At 37.3% G+C, this 21,770-nt stretch overlaps 1 protein-coding gene across 2 annotated transcripts; it reads right to left on the bottom strand.

Annotated features, from left to right (window-relative positions):
- On the bottom strand, nucleotides 2,349-5,145 carry LOC107635299 (WD repeat domain-containing protein 83). 2 transcript variants are annotated; one of them, XM_016338742.2, is made up of 8 exons: nucleotides 4,899-5,145; nucleotides 4,707-4,809; nucleotides 4,504-4,611; nucleotides 4,310-4,419; nucleotides 4,097-4,204; nucleotides 3,974-4,019; nucleotides 3,569-3,700; nucleotides 2,349-2,787 (listed from the first exon to the last, which is right to left on the bottom strand). In XM_016338742.2, exons 1-8 carry the CDS (start codon nucleotides 5,105-5,107, stop codon nucleotides 2,704-2,706), a joined length of 900 nt encoding a protein of 299 aa, XP_016194228.1. In that variant the 5' UTR covers nucleotides 5,108-5,145; the 3' UTR covers nucleotides 2,349-2,703. The 2 variants fall into 2 exon arrangements, with proteins under 2 accessions (XP_016194228.1, XP_020958458.1); XM_021102799.1 differs by having other exon boundaries at nucleotides 2,350-2,787; nucleotides 3,569-3,609.

Below are 21,770 nucleotides of genomic sequence, written 5' to 3'. Positions count from 1 at the left end.
AAGCTAAATCCCCGTTATCTTGGGATGTTTGAAATTCTGAAGAGAATTGGACCATTGGCGTATAGGATCGCTTTACCACCACATCTTTCGAACCTGCATGACGCGTTTCACGTATCGCAGCTTTGTAAATACACTTTTGATCCTAATCATGTCCTAGAACCATAATCGGTTCAAGTAAGAGAAGTTATGACGCTTCCGGTAACTCCAGTTAGGATTGATGACACCAGCATCAAGTATTTACGCGGAAAAGAGGTTTCTTTAGTAAAAGTAGCTTGGAGTCGGGCTGGTATTGAAGAGCATACCTGGGAGCTTGAGTCAGAGATGCGGAAAGACTACCCACACCTCTTTTTAGGTAATTAACTCTGAATTTTGAGGACAAAATTCTTAATTAGGTGGGTAGGATGTAAGCCCCGCAAAAATAAGTAAATAATTAGTTAATAAACTAAATTTTAATTAGGAAAATTAAAAACGTAAATCTAATATCAAAATAGGATAGATCTCTTCAAAACGAGAATTTTGACATCAATTTCGAAAAATTTAGCCCAAAATTAAACCGGATGGGCCGAACCAGACCCAAAACCGGACCCGTAGATCCAATCGGACCCATAACTTAAAATGGGCAGGGGCTTCTCCTTCCCCATTCAGCAACAAGAACGTTGAACAGATTTGGGGGAGAGGAGAGCTTCCCAAACCCTCACCATCATTTCAATTCACCATAACTTCTCCGTTCGAGCTCCGATCGCCGCACTTTTTGCAGCCACGCGTCCAGCACGTCGAGCTCTACATTTCTATCAGATCAATTTCACTGGTAAGCCCCAATTTTATCTTAGATTTTCTATCCCCTTTTTTATTCTTGAAATTGAGCCTTGTAATGAGATGTTGCCAAATTCGGTGTTCTAGGTTCGATTTAGCTTGCAGAGCTTATCGGGTTTGAGTTGCTATGTGTGTGGGTACGGTAAGGATCACCTAAACCTTAATCAACTCTTGATTTTATTATGCGAAATCTGAACTTGAAGTATACATGTGTATTAGGTGTAAATTAAGTATATATTTATGCATTGGAATTGAACGGTGGGCATTTGGAGGCTTGGTGGATGATTGGTGCTAAGATTTTGGTTGATTTCTCAAGCTTGAGGGGCTGTGAATGTGACTAGTGTGGCTGCCTTGGACCAAACATAGTGATCGGCCAAGGTATGGTTTTGGTTTCACGCGTTTAATATATAAGGTTTTGTGAAAACTTAGGCTAAGGAACTATAGAATAAGTTGAAGTGATTGAATGTGTTAAATGATTAGTTTTTATGATATTGATGGATAAGTTTATGCGAGCATGTGTTGAGTAATTGATGATGTGGGTTGAATGCAAATATATATATATATATATATATGTGGGTTAAATATATATATATATATGCTAGTATAATGATGATGGATGAAGGATTTATGATTATGGCAATGTAATGATATGGTTGAGATTGAGTGGTGTTTATTTGGAATTGTTGGTCGAGCGGCTCCTCGCTAGGCGTTTGGATCCCTGAAGCGGAGTAGTGCCTGGGTTATTTTGGGTTTACAGTTTGTATATGTATGTACATATGTGTTAGCTTGCTCACCAAGAAACTTAATCATTTTGTTCCTCATAGAGGTTGAGGGAGAGTTAGGGTCTCTTTTCTTTATTTTGAGTATTTTGGGATACCTGTATATGTATGTATATATATTCTTCGGCCAGACTTGACTTCGCAAGCTGAGTCAGGAGCTAGTTATGTTGTATCTCTTAGCTCTCTATTCTTTTTTTCGCTTTATCATATCTATAACCCTTAGGTTTCTTAGTACGCAAGTAATTCCGTTTCCTGAGGGTTGCGCTTTTTATTTTGCAGCTTTGTTTTACCTGTTTTTCAAGGCTCCTAGTATATTATGTTTTTCTACTATTATAAGTAAATATTTTATAATTAGAGGTCCGTAACACCACACTACCTCTGTTCTACGACTTAAGCGTAAAACTCTGTGTAGTAGGATGTTACACCATTGCCGAATGTGATTAAATACGGTTGTTATCAAATTGAGTTTGGAGATAACTAAAGTTAACCAAATAAATTGATGCGTAAACAGCATTAATTTGGCATATATAATAAAAAACATTTTAATATCCAATACAAAAGCAGATTAAATACAGGTCCGAAAGATGCAATCGTGACGATGATAATGACAATAACTACCGATGCAATCGTGACGATCATTGTTATAATTGTAGGCCACGTGTATAAGAGACTCAATCTTTAGTTTAGAGGACCACATTACATGGAGGTAAAACTTAGAATTCATCCTTTCGTCATTTGAGTTGGAATTGAATAATGGGAAATCAATAATAAAGACTGAAGAATCACATCACTAAAATAAAAGTATACATCCACTTATTCACCAACAACTTCACTAGCAAAAAATGCTTGCCCAATGAAAAGGATAACAGGTTAAAACTAGAATAACCCATACCCTGATACCCTACATTTGACAGGAGATCAGAGATTCAGTAGCTAAGACTCACACCTTGTATTAACAATAAGGAACATTTGCATATATACTAATATAATATAAGCTGAAGTAACACGGTTTCTGTGGGCTTCAACTGGTGTTGGACAAGTCATTATTGCTCTATTTGGGCATTGGTATGGGCCGAGTAGACACGAGAAGCTTCCTGCTTGCATTTTGTTCCTATGTCTTCCACACTCGAATGGTGCCATCCACAGAAGCAGTTACCATGCAATTCTCCTTTGGGTGATAACTTACGCTTGTTACCTGAGCAAGAAAGTTCACGTGACTCGTATCATTGTCGACTAGTCTTTATCCTTCCATAACAAGTAAATCCAAAGAAAACTAAGCACAAATATTTACATCTCTAAGATTATAGTATCTATCACAGTATATAACCCAAAATGGCATCAGTTATTGCAGAGAATACCTAGACTCTTTTCACAACAAAATAAAAAAGGGAGAGAGAATTGAAACTGACAATAATAAGATGCAGCATTAAGAGCTTTAATTAATTTGACAACAAAGTAACAGAAAATATTTCAAGAAAATCAGCAGCAGATATTTTCTTTCTTAATCGATAACTGTTCAAGATGTTGTGTACAGGTGACAAAAACTGTATCAAAACAGAATTGTCACATGAAATTATTGTTTATTGGTGTAACAAATTTTCACATTGGTGGCCCCAACAACCCAACACAAAAGGATAGGACTTAGGAGAGTATCTAGTCAGAAAGAGAAGGGGGGCCTCAATATAACATGATATGCTTCCTGTGGAACCATATAATCTAAATGGACGAACAAGCATAAACTGACACAGCATTTTGTAAAACGATATCAAGTTTGGGATTCAAACTTAAGAGGAATTCATTTTCTTTTGTCAAGCTTAAGGAGGAATTGAAAACTTGAGAAAGTCACAATTATCGTTGCAAAAATGTCATTAGCCAATGAAAGGTCTATAATGTCCTTTTAGACTTGGTAAATTAGTATCAACATAGTTTCTAACAGAACTTCCATGTAGAAAGAGGGTTGTAGTTGAAGAGTTTACCACTGAGTTATGAGCCCTGAATCTTGACACGACCGATGCATCTACAAGATCCCAAAAATAGATGTAGCCATCCTCAGAGCCAGCAGTTACATGAGCATCCGTATTGGTAAGGCAGCAATCCAATTTAAATGACTGAGGATAACTAATTACAAATGATTATCAAACCTGATAAGATGGACTAAGCCATAAAGCTTGCAAGGACATGGTATAGTTGCTTAAAACACAAAAAAATAATGCTTTTAGAATGAACAAATGTTGGAATGGAAATGTTGTAGGCCAGATAAATAAATATTAGAATGACGCTGAATCTTAACTTGTAGCTAAATCTGTTATCTTCATGTATTATTTGACAATATTTGTAATAGAAGAAAGTAACAGAAACAGATTTAACATCTAAGAACTAACCTTATTAGTGTGCCCTTTATATTCTTGCAATGACTCCCCTGTAGATCTGCCACAAGAAAGGATGAAAAAAATTAGCAGGGAGTAAGATCCATGCTAAATTTCCTCAGAAAGTTATACACGTACCGGTCCAAAAGCCGCAGAGTAGAGTCGAGACAACCAGCTAGAATGCAGTTACCATCATTTGACATGGATATGCAGTTAACCGGTTGCCCCAAGTTATCAGATGTTTCTCTGGTGTGTACAAAAGAAAAAATTAGTAGATTTCACGAAGCAGATGACAATACGTGTGTGTACCGGGAGTGTTTCTCTTTCATTTTGAAATATGCCGCTACATGCCTGCCAATGCGAATGTCAAAGGTTCGAACAGTTCCATCGTCACTTCCTCCAATGATTTCAGTATTTGTTAAGCAAACAAACATGACACTATCTGAAAATGTGTCAATAATCTGAACATCAATTAATAGGATAGGCTTGATTAGTAATATTGGTGTGCGGGGAAAGGAAATGAGAACTTTTAAAATGAAATTGACCTGCATAGGCTCGGTGCTGTGGGATCTGCAGTCCCAAGAACGCAAGGATTGATCATATCCAGCTGATACTACCACAGAGGAATACTCATTGAATTTCACAGCATTGACCTATGAAAGAAACTATATTACAAGAGTGACGTCTATAGCTATGAATTGAAGTGCAACAATACAGGGGAAGGAGCTAAATAGCGAATAGCAAATACCTCACCGTCATGACCACGGAACTTTCGAATTACACGGCCTGTAGCTACATCCCAATAAAAAATCTGGCGATCTCCACCACACGAACATAGCTTGGAGTTGTCCCTAAATCAAATTATTAACATGCAATTGTGTTGATTACTAAGGAGTATGAGAGAGAGAGAGAGAGAGAGAGAGAGAGAGAGAGAGAGTACGAAGTGACATGGACATCGCGGACTTCACGGCCGTGGGATTTGTAGGTCTTGATGTGGATGCCGCGGTGGGGATTCCAGAGGCGTATGGTGCGGTCTTTGCCACAGCTGAGGCAGTAGTTGCCATCAGCGTTGAACCTTGCGGAAAGTACGGCGCCCTCGTGCCCCTTCAGCACGTTCACCTCCTTCCGAGGAAGATCTTCCACGCTCATTCTTTCCAAAACCTTATCAGGACCACGCTTTCACCTCGGTCATAACTAAATAAAAATATAAAATTATAANATAATGGGTTCCATTTTATACTCAATACATGTAATAATCTTTTGAATGACAAGTGACATGTAAGGTAAGTAAAAAAATTAATCAACATACAATGAATAAAATTGGCATTGCAATGCACATGAAGTAAGTCGGTCATGTATAATTCAAATATTTATTCAATATCATTAAACAATTTTAAAATTGTAAAACTGAGTTGCTCCATAATATTATTCACATTCCAGTCACTACTTCTCAATTTGGTGGGAGACTTAAAACCTAATGAATAAAATTTTTGATTTAGTATCAAATATGAACACTAAAAAACTTGCATATAATTTTAAAATATTCGTTGTAAGAGTGTGAACAAAACAAGTTTAATGTCAATGAGATTGGCTTCATCCAAATAGTTCTTCAAGATAAAGAGGTAAGAGCATTTGTTAATATATATTTTTTACAAAACACATCTGTGCTTTATATGTCATTGTTATGACTTAAACATGATAAGGATTTACTTTCTCTTTTAAGTGTTCACTTCATTATCACAGGGTGGCAGGATTTATGCAACCATACCAAGATCACTGGAAAAGAAATACATTAGTATTATTCTTGAGTTCCACATATATACTATGAATAATTTTATAGTAGTTGACAACATGACCAAGAAGAAAAATAGTGTTAGTAGGTGGGTACTTGTGCTTTCACACAGAACAAGGGTTGAACATATAGAGAATCCAACTTTTCCTTTGGAAGTGTTTCGATTTAGGAACGTTGTAGAGCTGTAAATAGTCAAAAAAGTAGAGGAGCTTGAATTGTTTGGTGAATCTAAGACTATATGTAAAGATTCATAAATGTGCAGAAAAATTATAACCACTTAAAAAGCTATATCTAAAAGTGTGTTTCTTATTGTTTTGTAGATATAATTGGAGAAGTTGTTGGAAAGGAAGATCCAAGAGAATTAGTAACTAGCAAAGGAATAGAGACTAAACGCTTGGTTGTTATTGTGGAAGACTTGGAGTAAGTTGTTATTTATGTGTTTTTCTTAAGAGAGATAAGTTGTTTATTCGGCTGTGTTATTTATATAGTAAGCTTGAATTTCTGGGGTTGCTGACAGGAAGAACATGTTAAGTTATATTCTCTTTGGCGAAACTGTTTGTAACACCTTACCACACAAAGTCTTATGATTAAGTCATAAAACAGAGGTGGCGAGGTATTATGACCTCTAAAAATAAAATTTAGTATATATAGTAGTGCGAAAATATTTATAACTAGGAGCCTTTGAAGAAAAAAGGGGAAAAATTAAAACCGCTAAAGTGAAAAGCACAACCCTCTGGTCGATAACGTAGCTAAACAAATAACGAATAAGCTAACGCGAGAAGATATACAAGAGAGTGCCAAAAATACAGATATCAAAACTCAAGACTCGGTTTGCGAAGATAACTGGTCCGAGCATAGAAGTATACATACATATATATAGTAGGAGAACCCAAAAAAACCCAAAAGACAAGTTACAAAAACTTGTTTCTCCAAAATAACCTCTAAGAGGAGTCAATATAGCATATATATAAACAGTGGAGAATATAAGTATCTAAACAAGTACATAAAATCAAAATAAAGTCTCGAAAGCTAAGGATATTCGCCAAAATAGAAGTCTCTAGCATGCCTCAGCGAGGAGCCTCACGTCCTGCATCTGAAAACCACAAAATCTGCATCGGTGAGAACCGGAGGTTCTCAGCATGGTAACAGTGCCCAAATATCTAACATGTAATGCCTTGGGAAAGCCGAAGGCAATCCTAGAACTCCCAATTCTTAATCAAAGCATATAAATATACTAAACCATGAGAAATGAAAATAGGCAACTAACTAAGGATCATCAGTCTAACTAAATATCCCATTTCCAAATCCTTCGAACCTCCCAACTGCCAACAGTAATTTGATATGCAAACACAATTATATCACACAAGGAAATGCACAAGTAGGAAGCAAATATGGCAAGTTAGGCAATTATCAAGTAATGATGCAATCAATTAGGCATTCCAAACAAATCACATATGATGCATGCCTGTCCTAGTGGCTGATGAGTCTCATCTGTCGGTTATAAAGCCAACCCGACAAGTTCTGGTAGCTAACCATTGGACTGTCCCTCTGTCGCGCGTCCCCAACTTGAGTTATCCACAACATAATCATAATTCACATCCAACACCCTCACTGGTCTATATTCACGGGGGCGAGCTCATCCGGAACTTTCACAGTATCCGGCCACACTTACGACATAGGGTCAGCAGAGTATCGAGTCTCCACCTGGAGCACGTGGTGGCTAGTGAAGGTTGTGGTAGGCTTAGAGAAGGGGGGTTGAATCTATGCATTCCTTTGAGTTGCTGTTATTACCCTTTTAAAATGAACTTTCAATTCAGGTTCTGTTTAAACTCAGCAGCGGAAATTTATGAGACAATTTATTTTTGTCTCATGAATATCAGAAAACAGAACTCAGCAGACAAGAGAAAAGTTAACACCATCATGTATCCTGGTTCGGTTGCCTTATGCTATGCAACCTACATCCAGTCTCCTCCACAACTATGGAAGAATTTCACTATAGTTAACAGTATTACATACACCAATTTCACAGGATTGACCCAATCCTTTCACACTCAAGTTCTAACCTAACTTGACATTGGCTATGCTAATACCTAACTATTCCTCTTAGTGCTAACCCAACTAAGAAAGGAATACCTTACAGGTACAAGATACAAGACACTTAATCAACCTAAAGAAATCAGAAAATAACTCTAGGCTTTTCTCTCAAGTGTATCTCTTAGCCTTTTTCCACTCATGGCTTTTTCTTAAGCTTTCTCACAATGCCTTTTCTCTCAAGAAATTACAGAAAGATAAACTTAGAAAAGTACATTACAATCAGTAAAACATGAAGGAGATTGACTTCATCATCAGCCTATTTGCTATGTGTAAAACCAGATTCGCAAACCTTAGATACAGTTCTTCAGTATTGGCCGAATGCTTCTTTGAAAGAAAGCATTATCCAAGTAGAGGAACTTCTTAACAGAACACTGTTCTCACACTCTGGTTTTCTCTCCTTGGTTTCTGAATGAACAGCAAACCTCTTTTATCTCCTTGCATGTAGCTGGGTTCTTCTTCCAAGGTCAACACCTTGAGCCTTGAGCTTCACCAACCCACAGAATCACTTTTTCTCATTAAACCTTAGAGTAGAAACTTTGCTTCTGACTTCTTCATCTTGACCGAAAGCCATAAAACAGTAACCATAGAAATCTTCCAATGGTCAACTTGATCTGAGCCCTTGAAAACCAACTTGGTCCCCAAGTCTTGTTTAAGACCGTAGATACACAGCAGGGAAGAATAGAAATCCTCTTTCCCTTGTATCCCATTTCGGATAGAGTAGAGAGTTGGGAAGAAGACATGAAGATTTGATGCATGCAAGAGGAAATGGGTTACCTTTAGCCTAAGCTTGATTGGGTTTGAACTAGATGATTTGATATCTGCCTTTCAAGCTTAATCCTTCTTTCTCTTGCTTCTTTGGTGACTAGCTTGGTGAAGAAGCTCTCTCTCTTTCTCTTTCTTACTTTTCTGAAACTCTTATTTGACTAGGACAAAGGAGAGATGAACGTTGCTTTTGGTTAAGCAAAAGAGAGGGATTTGCTTTTCTGAAACCAGATCGGGCTTGGATCGGGTATTGATATGCTTGGCCCGATTTGATTTCTTTGGCTTCTTTCTTTGCTTTTCCTTGGGCTCTTAATTTTGCTTTCAGCCCAACATTTTGTTGATTGCTTTTTGTTCCATTTGGGCTATTGAAATTTGGCCTGCAACAATTAAACAATTAGTAATAAGTGAATATAATTAATCAACACTAATTATTTATTTTGCCCAAAAATAATGTTTGTCATCACTAATTAATTTAGTTAATTTCTTAACTCAACAGCTAGCCACTGCTTTCACTCAGGAAAACTCGTATCTCAGATAGGTGGAGTGCAACAATCACAATATCAATAATTCAGCATATATGTATTCATTCTCAGCCATCCGGCTTAAAATCATAATTCATAACCAGCTATAAACCATCATTTCACACACAGCCATTCGGCTCATCTCATACATAGCCATTCGACTCATATCATACACAGCACTCCACCATCCTCCTCAACAACTCATAACATTATAATTAGTCATAACTCCTCACTATATCCCCTTTCTTCATCTACATGTTACCCCCTTCCCTAGCTTCCTCTCAATCACTAGGCATTTTATATTGATTTTAAGATTTAAAGGATGAAAATGGGGGTTTATAAGCTTGAAATAGCGTCTCGAAAGGTTACAAGCTTGTTGGGAAAATGAAAGACTTGAAAACAAGAGTTTTATAAGAAAACAGCGTTGTGTCCATACGCACAGGGGTGTGCTTGCACACGCCCAAAAGAATTTTCAAGATGTGTACGTACGCATCGAGGTGTGCGTACGCACAGGTGTAAAATTTTCCAATTCTGTTCGCTCGCACAAGGCGTGCGAACGCCCTCAACAGAATAGGCTTCCCAACGTGTGCGTGCGCACAACCATTGTGCGCGCGCACAGCTTGCAAAACTTCGTTGGTTGTGTGTGCGCACAGAGTGTGCTAGCGCTCTCAGCAGAAGCCCTGTCCCCATGTGTGCATACACACAAGGTTGTGCGTGCGCACAGGTTCAAAAATCCACAGGGTGTGCGTACGCACAGGGCTATGCGTGCGCACACAAACCAGAAATCACAAATTCTGCAGAATTCACAGAATTCAGATTTTAGGCCCCAATTTTCAATGATCATATCTCTTTCCACAGAATTCAGATTTTCATCAAATTTAAACCATTTTAAAGCTTATCAAATTATCTTTCATTTGATATAAAAAGCATTAAATTTCAAAAACAGTAGCTTAAGATATGATCCGTTGAAGTTCATCAAAATTTCCCTTTATACAAAAGTGCACGAAATTCTCAATTTCCAATTTTTTAAAACATACACCTCCAAATTCATTTAAAACCAACCAAACTCAGTCATTTAACATCAAGTACTTCCAACCTCTCATTCAATCCTCAACCTACCAATTATCCACTTTTAACCAAATCTTAATTCAATAAATTGAATTTATAATCAATATTCCATAGCTCAATTTTCCAAACATTTATTCAGTTTCATCAATCACTATGAGTATACTTATCAATATCTCACACCAAATCATGCTCACCAACAAGAGCCTCAATCTCACCAACACTTAAGCATATCAATCCACATTACTCATAATCTTACATGCTCCTCAATAATTAGCAACACTCACAACCAACCAATCATTATTCACATATATTCAACTTAATCCATATCATCCAACAACCACATCAACATTTCAAAATCCACTAATCACATACATAACAACATAATTCATCTCAACCAATCAATAACATCAATAGTTCAAATCCTATATCTTAGGGTCTCTAGCCTAAGTTTTCACAACCACATTACATTTTAGATACAGAAAACCGAAACCATACCTTGGCCGATTCCCATTCAACCCGGAATACTTCCAACTTCAATGTTCATGGTCACAAGACTTCACCAACAGATTTTCAAGCTTATTTCTCCACTCCAAAGCTTTCCAAAACCATCAATCAAGCTCCAATACACATATATACACTACCTAAGCCACAATATCACACCCAAACACAATAACCCAATCACTAAATCACAAAATTCTAAGTGTTAAGCTTATGATTGAGAATCTTACCTTACCCAAGGATCAAAGAGGCAAGACTAAGCCTTCTCTTCAAGTTAATTAGATCCTATAACATTAAAACTAAAAAATCTCAACACTTTTTACCCAAAATTTTTGAAATTAAGGGCTGGAAATTCTAAGGAGAAATTGTGGCTTACCTCAAAAATAAAGTTGTGGGTTTTGTAGAGCTTGACGCTGCGGTCGCATGGCCGTAAACGGTGCGTCAGTCAGAGCTCCGGATCAAAAGTTATGATCAAAGGAAGTTGGAAGCAAATGAGGGCAAGGGTTTGAATTTCCCGTTCCCTTTCTCAGCGTGTGTGTGTTGTTTGAGGGGGAGAGAGAGTGCTGAGCTCTCTAAACTAATGAGGCTTGGCGGCTGGGCCTTGGGCCCAACATGGGTCCGGTTGGCCCGTCGGCCCAATCCTAGGCCGATTTCTTTAAAATTGGTGTCAAAATTTTCGTTTTAATTTTCTTTATCATATTAAACCATAAAAATCTCATTTCATATTTTCTAGAATATATTTTAATTTATGGGTTAATTAGTCATTAATTAACCGGGTTTTACACTGTTGACCAGATACTCCCCCACCTTGATGACGATCGACTTGAACCGCTTATTGTGGTCCTTCAATATTTTTAAGCAACCAGATGGAATGGAAAAACTTCAATGTAAAGCCACTTTGAAATGTCCAAAGTCCATGTCAATCGAGAACTAAAAGAAGTTATGTCATTAAAAGAAAGGACAGTACATTTTGAAAAGAAGTGGAATGTATTGTGGTCGTATAATGGCGTTGCCTAACCATTAACACGTGAGTTGCAGCCTACTCAACGGTTTTGAGTCAACTTCAGTGAGGATTAGCCATCAGTCGACACAAACTTCATGGGGTGGGACTGATGAGGTCAACAATGGCACATCTGTTGTGAAAACAATCGAAGAAGTTTTGAAGTATGTCGAGATAATTTGATGTTTTTATTGTTAAAGTTATTTTAGTTATGAACTTAGTTGCTGTTTCAAAAATCTTATGAGCTATTCTGTAAAAGGTCTTGATGTGTATAATGCTTTTTAGGAGGGGCCAACCTGAATTGTAGGCACTATTGCCTCTATTAATGCTGGGTAGGATTATTGGTTTTATAAATCATGCAGGCAATGTCCAAAAAAGGTGAAAACTCCTATTGGGAATAGGTACGAATATGCGAAGTGTGGCCATACCCATGGATGTGCAGCACTCAGGTGTGTTGTTAATTTACAGTGATTAATATCGATTAGTATCTTCATTTTATTGGCTATTTGTGATCCCTGTACTAAAACTATTATCACTATTATTACGTGAAACAACAGATACAAGGTTGAAGTCATGGTCTTTGATGGTACCGGAAGCATTACATTGTTGCTGTGGGACAGAGAAACCAACCAGCTGTATGGAAAGGCAGCTGAAAAAATTGTAGAGGAGGATGTATATAGCACACCAAATCCTTATACTGTTAGGGATTAAAGTTACAATTCTGTTTTTGAAAATAGTATAAATTATATACACACAAATACATCTAATTCTTGGTTTGGGTTTCAGGGTACTAAAAAGGATGAATATCCTAAAACACTATGATCAGATTTACACAGTCATGAAAGTGTGTGATGATAAAGAAACAGTTGTGAAGAACAAGCCAAAGCAAATGAACATTAGCACATTTGTTAACATCACTGTACATGTATACCTGTTCCACTTTAATAAGTAGATATGTTTTTTAGACCATACAATTTTTTTATCAAAATATAAATTAATATCTAATTATGATTAGGGTTTTATTGTAAATAAGAGAATGGAGGTAGCAACATGCTGGAGATGTCCGGACATGTTAATCTTAAGAGTGATATGATTCTTGTAAAACCCGGTCAAATCGTAATTAATTAAATAATAAATTAAATATGAGCGAACATGGTCAGAAAATTTAGCAATCAAAATTTGATAATTTAAATATGATATTCAGACTCAGTGGATTTTTCTGAGTCGAAAAACATAGTTTTCTGCGTAAAAATGCGCACCAGAAATTTGACCGACAGTACCGGCTGAGATCTGTCTGGTACTGCAACTGAAAAAAATTGATTATAGATAAACAAGGTTAAGAAATTAGAATTTATAATTAGGGAAGGTAGAAATATTTAAAATACGATTTAAAACTCTAATCTTAAAGGTTTTGGCCCAAATTTGGGCCAACGGGCTAAACCGATTGAACCGGGCCCAAGTTGGGCCCAAGTCCAACCTACATTAACCCAAATTAATAAGCATTCAGATCATTCTTTCAAAGAGAAAGAGAGAGAGCCGTGGAAATGAGAAGAGAAGAGAGGAGTGAGGGTTTCACTATTCACCATTCTCTTCAAATCACCATAACTTGAGCTACAGAGCTCTAATCGACGAGCCATTTGCGACCACGCATCACTCTTCTCGTCCTCTTCGATTCTATTTAGGTATTGTAGTGAGTATTTTGTTCTTCTCTATCCAATTTCGATTTTCCCTCTGAAAATGTGATTGGTTATGGGTGTTGAGTGATTTTATGATTTTGGTTGTTTAGGAGTGCTCTAGTATGGGCCATGGATGATATTCATCACCAAATTCAGTGGGCTGAGGTAAGGAATCACCAACCCTTGTGATTTACTTGATTTTGTAAACCCTAGGTTGATGTATGTATGATATTGGTTGTGTTAGAGTTATTGGGTGAGATTTTGATGCTCTTGGGAACTTGAATTTGGCTTGCGGAACTCTTGGTGGAGTTTAAAGCTAGTTCTTGGCAAAAATTTACAAGGAAGGATCAAGTTGTTATGACTACAAAAGGTACGATTTAAGTTTCATTTAAGTACCGTGTGGTGTTATGAGAATTCCTAGGCTAGATGCCCCTAGGATTAGGTTTGGATTATGTAAATGGTTGGTATTAATATGCATAGTTGATGTGTTATGTAAATTAATGATTGAGTTGAGAATTGTGTGAAATTGCATGTTTGGTGTGTTGAGGAATTTGATAAAATTGGATAACAATTAATGGTTTGTGGAATATGTATTGAATTGTGAATTTGGGCCATAGGCCCTGGATTTTGGGCCGGAGGCCAGAAAAGGTAAGGACGGTAAGTATATGGTTGATGATTAGTGATTGAATGAATGATAGTGATATATAAGTGTTTGAGTATGAGGTTTTGTTGATTATTGAACTTGAAAGCTTGGAGGTTGCTTGAATTGAATTATTGGTTTATGATTAATGAAAATAGAGAATTGATGTGTGGTGGATTGAATAAGGAAGTTGGAATGTGGTTCAGGTTGAATTGGTAAAGTTTTGGTTGGATTAAAAGAGGTTTGAAAAGGTATGTTTTGAAAATTGAGGTTCAGAGATTTTTGGTAAAAATGGATTTTTAGTGAACTTCGACGGATCATATCTTGAGCTACGGTTTTTGAAATTTAATGATTTTTGTATCAAAATAAAGACAATTCAAAGAGCTTTAAAATGGTATCAATTTTCTAGAAATCTGAATTTATAGAGAAAGATATTATCGTCGAAATTTGGTGTTCGAAATCTAAATTCTGTGATGTAGAATTTTTTGTTTCTGGTTTCTGTGCGCACGCACACGCTGTGTATATTTTTGAAAGCATGCGTCTGCACCCCCTTGTGCGCACGCACACATGGGGATATGGCTGCTGTTGGGAGCGCTAGCACGCCTTGTGCACACACACAACCAATGAAGTTTTGCAAGCTGTGCACACGCACAGCCCTGTGCGCCCGCACACGCTGGGAAGTGCGTTCTGTTGGGAGCGTTCGCACGTTCTGTGCGTACACTCAACAATGAAAATTTTACTTTCTGTGCGTACGCACAGCCTTGTGCACACACACACTTTCTGAAAATTCTTCTGGGTGTGCATACGCACACTGCCCTGTTTTTCAAAGAAAGCCTTGTTTTTAACCGTTTTACCTTCCCGACAAGCTTGCAACTTTCTGTAACACTTACTTAAAACCTTTTTACCAGTTTTAGAGTATTGAATCAAGAGAGAGAATAGTAAGGGAATAAATGGGAAAATTTTGATTATGAGATTAGAAGACCGTGACTTAAGCTTGGGAAGTTTTGTGGATGAGATAAGAGGAGAATTAATGATGATTATGAGATTGTTAGCGAGAGCGAGGATGATGAGGAGATTGTTAATGAGAATGATGATGGTTATGAGACTAATAAAGAGGATGATGATGATTATGAGATTGTTAATGAGAATGATAACGATTAAGAGATTGATATTGAATATGATACTGATTGTGATATACCTGCCTGGGTAGATGCAGTGGCATTGATCCACTTACTCCGGGATATGGTGAGATATACCTGCCTCGGTAGATGCAGTGGCATTGATTCCATTTGCTCCGGGTTTGATTGGCAACTCCTGGGGTAGATGCAGTGGTTAGCCCCCATGATAAACTACTATTTTATGGTTTATCTTGTGCTTAATTGAGTGGATTTTATCAATCTTTACCCACTTATTCATACTATTTGCATGTTTTATATTTTCCTTCCCGATTTTGTGCTATGATTGAAAACATGCTCCTTTGACCTTAATTTCATTAATATTAATTCTCCCTTTATACCATTCAATGTCGTGATATGTGTGTTAAGCGATTTCAGAGATTATAGGACAAGAATGGCTCAGAGGATGGAAAGGAAGCATGCAAAAGTGGAAGGAATACAAGAAGTTGAAGGAACTGCAAAGCTGTCAGCCTGACCCTCTCGCACTAAAATGGTCATAACTTGAGTTACAGAGGTCCAAACGATGTGGTTTCAGTTGCGTTGGAAAGCTAACGTCCGGGGCTTCGATTTGATATATAATATGCCATAGTTTCCCTGACACTAAGCGATGCGAACGCGCGCTCTACGCGGACACGTCGCAGTGACGAAAATTAGCGTGGCAGATTTCTTCTCCAGCGATTTCTGGGCTGTTTTCGACCCAGTTTTCGACCCAGAAAACACATATTAGAGGCTATAAAGTGGGAGAATTCATTCATTCATAATAATAAGCTCATAGTTCATAATTTTTAGTTTTAGATGTAGTTTTTAGAGAGAGATGTTCTCTCCTCTCTCTTAGGATTTAGTTTTAGGATTTAGGATTATTTCTTCTTCATCACAGGTTCAATGTTCCTTTAATTTATGTTTCTACTTTTATTTTATTACTTTAATTGATATTTATCTTTTCAATTTAGCTTATAAACCTTTCCATGTTAGATTTGAATTTATGTTTAGACGTAATTTGATGTGTTTCAGATTTATGAATGCTTTTAATTTAATTTAGAATTTTTCCTTTTGGCTTTGGTTGAGTCATTGGAGAATCTTGAGTTATCAAACTCATTGTTGATTGAACATTGGAATTCTTCAAGAATTAATTCGAGTTCCAATAACTCTAGCCTTTCCCAAGGAAAGACTAGGACCTGAGGAATCAAAATTAATTCCTCCACTTAACTTACCTTCATAGTTAGAGATTAACAAAGTGGGAGAAAAAAATCCAATTCTCATCACAATTGATAAGGATAACTAGGATAGGACTTCCAGTTCTAATACCTTCCCAAGAGTTTATTTTATTATTACTATTTTATTTTTCTTTTCACTTAACATACTGGTTCCTTACTTTCAAAACCCCCAATTTACAAAACTCATAACCAATAATAAGAACATACTTCCCTGCAGTTCCTTGAGAAGACGACTCGATGTTTAAATACTTCGGTTATCAATTTATTTAGGGATTTGTTACTTGTGACAACCAAAACGTTTGTAAGAAAGGTTGATTGCTCGGTTTAGAAACTATACTTGCAACGAGAATTTATTCTGAATTCTAAACCGTCAATCTTCGGTTCTTCACCCCACTTGCTCCCAGTCGAGATTGATTTGAGATTTATGAAATTATATGAGTTTCGAATTTTCTTGGGTAGATGCAGTAGGTCGGCTCCACTTGCTCCAGGTTGAGATCCGAGATTCTGTTGAACCTGCATCGTAAGATGTGGCCGGACACTTATACCTTTCCAGTATTTATTTTTGAGCTTGGGGATGCGCGCTCGCAGGGACTGTCCAATGGTTAGCTACCAAGACATGTCGGGTTGGCTTTGTCACCGACAGATGATATCATCGGCTATAAGGCAGGCATTCATCATTTTGCATATGTTTGATTTATTTGGGTTTGCTTATTTGTATTGGTTTGCCTAATTGTATATGCCATTGATGAGCGGATAATTTATACGCTTTTTGGCACTGTTTTTAGGTAGTTTTTAGTATGTTTTAGTTAGTTTTTATTATATTTTTATTAGTTTTTAAATAAAAATTATATTTCTGGAATTTACTGAGTTTCTGTATTTTTCTATGATTTCAAGTATTTTCTGGCTGAAATTGAGGGACCTAAGCAAAAATCTGATTCAGAGGCTGAAAAAGGACTGTAGATGCTATTGGATTCTGACCTCCCTACACTCGAAGTGGATTTTCTGGAGCTACAGAAGCCCAATTGGCGCTCTCTCAATTGCGTTAGAAAGTAGACATCCTGGTCTTTCCAGCAATATATTGTTTTTCTATTCAACTCAAGCCTATTTCTTCTCCAAGATATTCATTTGCACTCAAGAACATGATGAATGTGATGATTATGTGACACTCATCACCATTCTCACCTATGAACGCGTGCCTGACAACCACTTTCGTTCTACATGCAAACAAGCTTGAATGCGTATCTCTTGGGTTTCTAATCTAAGATTAAAACCTTCGTGGTATAGGCTAGAATTATTGGCGGCCATTCTTGAGATTCGGAAAGTCTAAACCTTGTCTGTGGTATTCCAAGTAGGATCTGAGAAGGGATGACTGTGACGAGCTTCAAACTCGCGAGTGTTGGGCGTAGTGACAGACACAAAAGGATCAATGGATCCTATTCCAACATGATCGAGAACCGACAGATGATTAGCCGTGCGGTGACAGCGTATTTGGATCATTTTCACTGAGAGGACGGGAGGTAGCCATTGACAACGGTGAAACCCAACATACAGCTTGCCATGGAAAGGAGTATGAATGATTGGATGAAGACAATAGGAAAGCAGAAGTGCAGAAGGAACAAAGCATCTTCATACGCTTATCTGAAATTATCACCAATGAATTACATAAGTATCTCAATCTTATTTTACATTTTATTCATCTTTTAATTATCAATTCTCCATAACCATTTGAATCCGCCTGACTGAGATTTACAAGATGACCATAGCTTGCTTCAAGCCGACAATCTCCGTGGGATCGACCCTTACTCACGTAAGGTTTATTACTTGGACGACCCAGTGCACTTGCTGGTTAGTTGTGCGGAATTGTGAAAAAGAGTTGAGATTACAATTGTGCGTACCAAGTTGTTGGCGCCATTGATGATCACAATTTCGTGCACCAAGTTTATGGCGCCGTTGCCGGGGATTGTTCGAGTTTGGACAACTGACGGTTCATCTTGTTGCTCAGATTAGGTAATTTTATTTTTATTTTCAGAGTTTTTAAGAATGAATTCTAGAGTTTTAGATGATTCTCTTGTCATCACAGGAGCTAGTTGATTCCCATCAATTTTGCTGTTGTATGTAATGTCTTGCTGAAGCTTGGCTAGCCATGTCTAATCTTTTTAGACTGAAGCTTTAGACTAACATTGCTTGATTCCTGGAATTTCGATTAAAAATTTTGAGTTTAATTATTTTTCTCTTTTTCAAAATAATTTTCGAAAAATACAAAAAAATTTTATAAAATCATAAAAACCAAAAATTTTGTGTTTCTTGTTTGAGTCTAGTGTCAAATTTTAAGTTTGGTGTCAATTTCATATTTTGATTTTTTCTTTAAATTTTCGAAAAATTCATGCATGTGTCTTCATTGATCTTCAAGTTGTTCTTGATGATTTTATTGGGTCTGATCTTTAAATTCTCTTGTTTTGTGTGCTTTGTTGTTTCTCAAATGCATTCTCAATTTGTTAGTATTTCTAATTCTAAGTTTGGTGTCTTACATGCATTGTTTGTTTGATCTTAGTTTTCCATGATTAGTTGCATTTTGATTGTTTCTCATCATTAAAAATTCAAAAAAAATTTCAAAATTATGTCTTTTCAAGTCAATAATACAGAGAATTGAAGATTCAGAACATTTAGCAGAGGAATTATACAGAAAAAGCTGGGCGTTCAAAATGCCCAATGAGGAAGGAAAACTGGCGTTTAAACGGTTTGGTTCAACACCAAAAACCGGCAAAATCAAAATCGTTTCCAAACCACTGAACCGGTCGAAAACCGATCGGTCGAACCGAACCGAAACCCGGCCGGTTTTCTTATTTTGCCCAAAAACGCCAAAACGTAGGCGTTTAGCATTCAATCGAACACCCCAGCCCTACCAACCCTAACTCCCTCTAATTCTCCAATAGCGCAGCACACTCCATCTCTCGTCCCTCCCATCACCCTCAAGCTGGCGGTTCCTCTCAACACCGGCGAGCTCAATCCCTCCCTTTCGTTCAGCCGCCGAACTGCTCCTGACGCTGTCGCCGGTTGGAGCTTCGAAGCTCACTCGGTCCCTCACTCAGCTAACGTCTCAGACTCTCAGCAGTGGAAGCACAGTCACCGGGCTTGCCTCCTGCCTCTGTCGCGTAGCTCTGTTCCTCCGTCGCAAACTTTGCTCCTCCATCGCAAGCTCTGTTCCTGCCTCTGTCGCCAGTTCTGTTCATGCCTCCGTCGCCAGCTCTGTTCTTCTAGGTATTTTACTATTTTTTTTCACTGATTGTTCGGTCTTCTTCTTGGTTTGAACTTTGAAGTTCTGAAATTGTTGTTCTTTGGTCTTCTTCTTCGGTCTTCTTCAATTTTTGTTCCATTTTTAGTGTGACTGTTTTCAATTTTTGGTCTTCTTCTTCTTTACTGATGGCTCGTTCCCTCTGTTAGTTTGTTACTCTATTTTAGTGTGACTGCTTTCTAATTGCTCAATGGCTCGATTGTTCTGTTAGTTTACTGGTGGCTCTGTTAGTTTGTTATCTGGCTCACTAGTTGCTGATGGCTCCTAATTTTTTTGCTGGCCTCTCGTAGACTGTATGGTTCTGATTCAGTGATTCCAGAACGCCTAATGTTGATGTTTTTGTGTTTTGCTGCTTTGTATTTGTTAATTTGTTGAATGGATGAATGCTTTGTATTTGATAATTTGTTAGAATGTATGGTTCTGAATTCTGATTCAGTACGCCTAATGTTGATGAATACTTGTATTTGAATTCTGATTCAATGATTCTGCTGGTTTTGGAATGTTGAATGCTGGTTTTGCTGAAATATTTTGGCCACTAGAGCTTCTTTGATCAACTTCTGCTGAGAATATGTTATACACAGGTCTAGGATCACTTGATCAGAGAATCTTGACTCCCCACGAATGTAAGATAATTGGTGAAGGTCTCTCCCATGCCATAAGATTCTATCACACCTTGAGAAAAAAGCATGCATAATTTTGATTGTTTTGTATTTCCATTAACCACTTCTCTGATTGATAAATCTTTATGTTGACATTTAATATTTGATATTTTTATATTATTTAACTTGAGTTTGATATTAATAAGAGTATATGAATTTGATTGATGACATTTAAGGTAGTTTTTTAAATTTGAAAATTATTTTAATATTTATATTATACTATAATTATATTTTAGGATGTTTATTTATAATTTATTTATTATTTTATTTTAAAACGGTTTTTCCGGTTGAACCATCGGTTAAACCGGTTGGACCATTGAACCAGTGAACCAGTAGCTAGAGCGGTTTGATGACCGGTCCGGTTTTTCGAACCTTGCATTTTTCTATTTAAGGGACTAACATTCCTCTTCAATGTGCAATTCGGACTCCCTCTCTCTATAAGTTCGAATTCCCTCCTCTCTACCTCCTCCTTCTATTCTTCTTTTCCTCTGACATCTCAAGGAATCTCTATACTGTGACATAGAGGATTCCATACTTTCTTCTCCTCTCTTTCATATGAGCAGGAGCAAGGACAAAGGCATTCTTGTTGAAGCTGATCCTGAACCTGAAAGGACCTTGAAGAGAAAGCTAAGAGAAGCTAAAGCACAACTCTCTGGAGAAGACCTAACAGAAATTTTCAAACAAGAAGAAGCCATGGCAGCCGAAAACAACAACAATGCCAACAATGCAAGGAAGGTGCTTGGTGACTTTACTGCACCTACTCCCGACTTGTATGGGAGAAGCATCTCTATCCCTGCCATTGGAGCAAACAACTTTGAGCTTAAGCCTCAATTATTTTCTCTAATGCAACAGAATTGCAAGTTTCATGGACTTCCATTGGAAGATCCTCATTAGTTCTTAGCTGAATTCTTGCAAATCTGTGACACTGTCAAGACCAATGTGGTTGATCCTGAGGTATACAAACTTATGCTTTTCCCCTTTTACTGTAAGAGACAGAGCTAGGATATGGTTGGATTCACAACCTAAGGAAAGCCTGAACTCTTGGGAAAAGCTGGTCAGTGCTTTTCTGGTCAAATTCTTTCCACCTCAAAAATTGAGTAAGCTAAGAGTGAAAGTCCAAACCTTCAGACAAAAGGAAGGTGAATTCCTCTATGAAGCTTGGGAAAGATACAAGCAATTGATCAGAATATGTCCTTCTGACATACTTTCAGAATGGAGCATCATAGGTATCTTCTATGATGGTCTGTCTGAACTGTCCAAGATGTCATTGGACAGCTCTACTGGAGGATCTCTTCATCTGAAGAAGATGCCTGCAGAAGCTCAGGAACTGATTGAGATGGTTGTAAATTACCAATTCAAATACACTTCTGAAAGGAACCCTGTGAATAATGGGACAAATCAGAAGAAAGGAGTTCTTGAGA

Source organism: Arachis ipaensis, chromosome B01 (genome assembly GCF_000816755.2).
Source record: "Arachis ipaensis cultivar K30076 chromosome B01, Araip1.1, whole genome shotgun sequence".
Classification (NCBI taxonomy): Eukaryota; Viridiplantae; Streptophyta; class Magnoliopsida; order Fabales; family Fabaceae; genus Arachis; species Arachis ipaensis.
The sequence above is the reverse complement of the archived record's forward strand: the minus strand, read 5'-3'. Positions and strand labels throughout refer to the sequence as shown.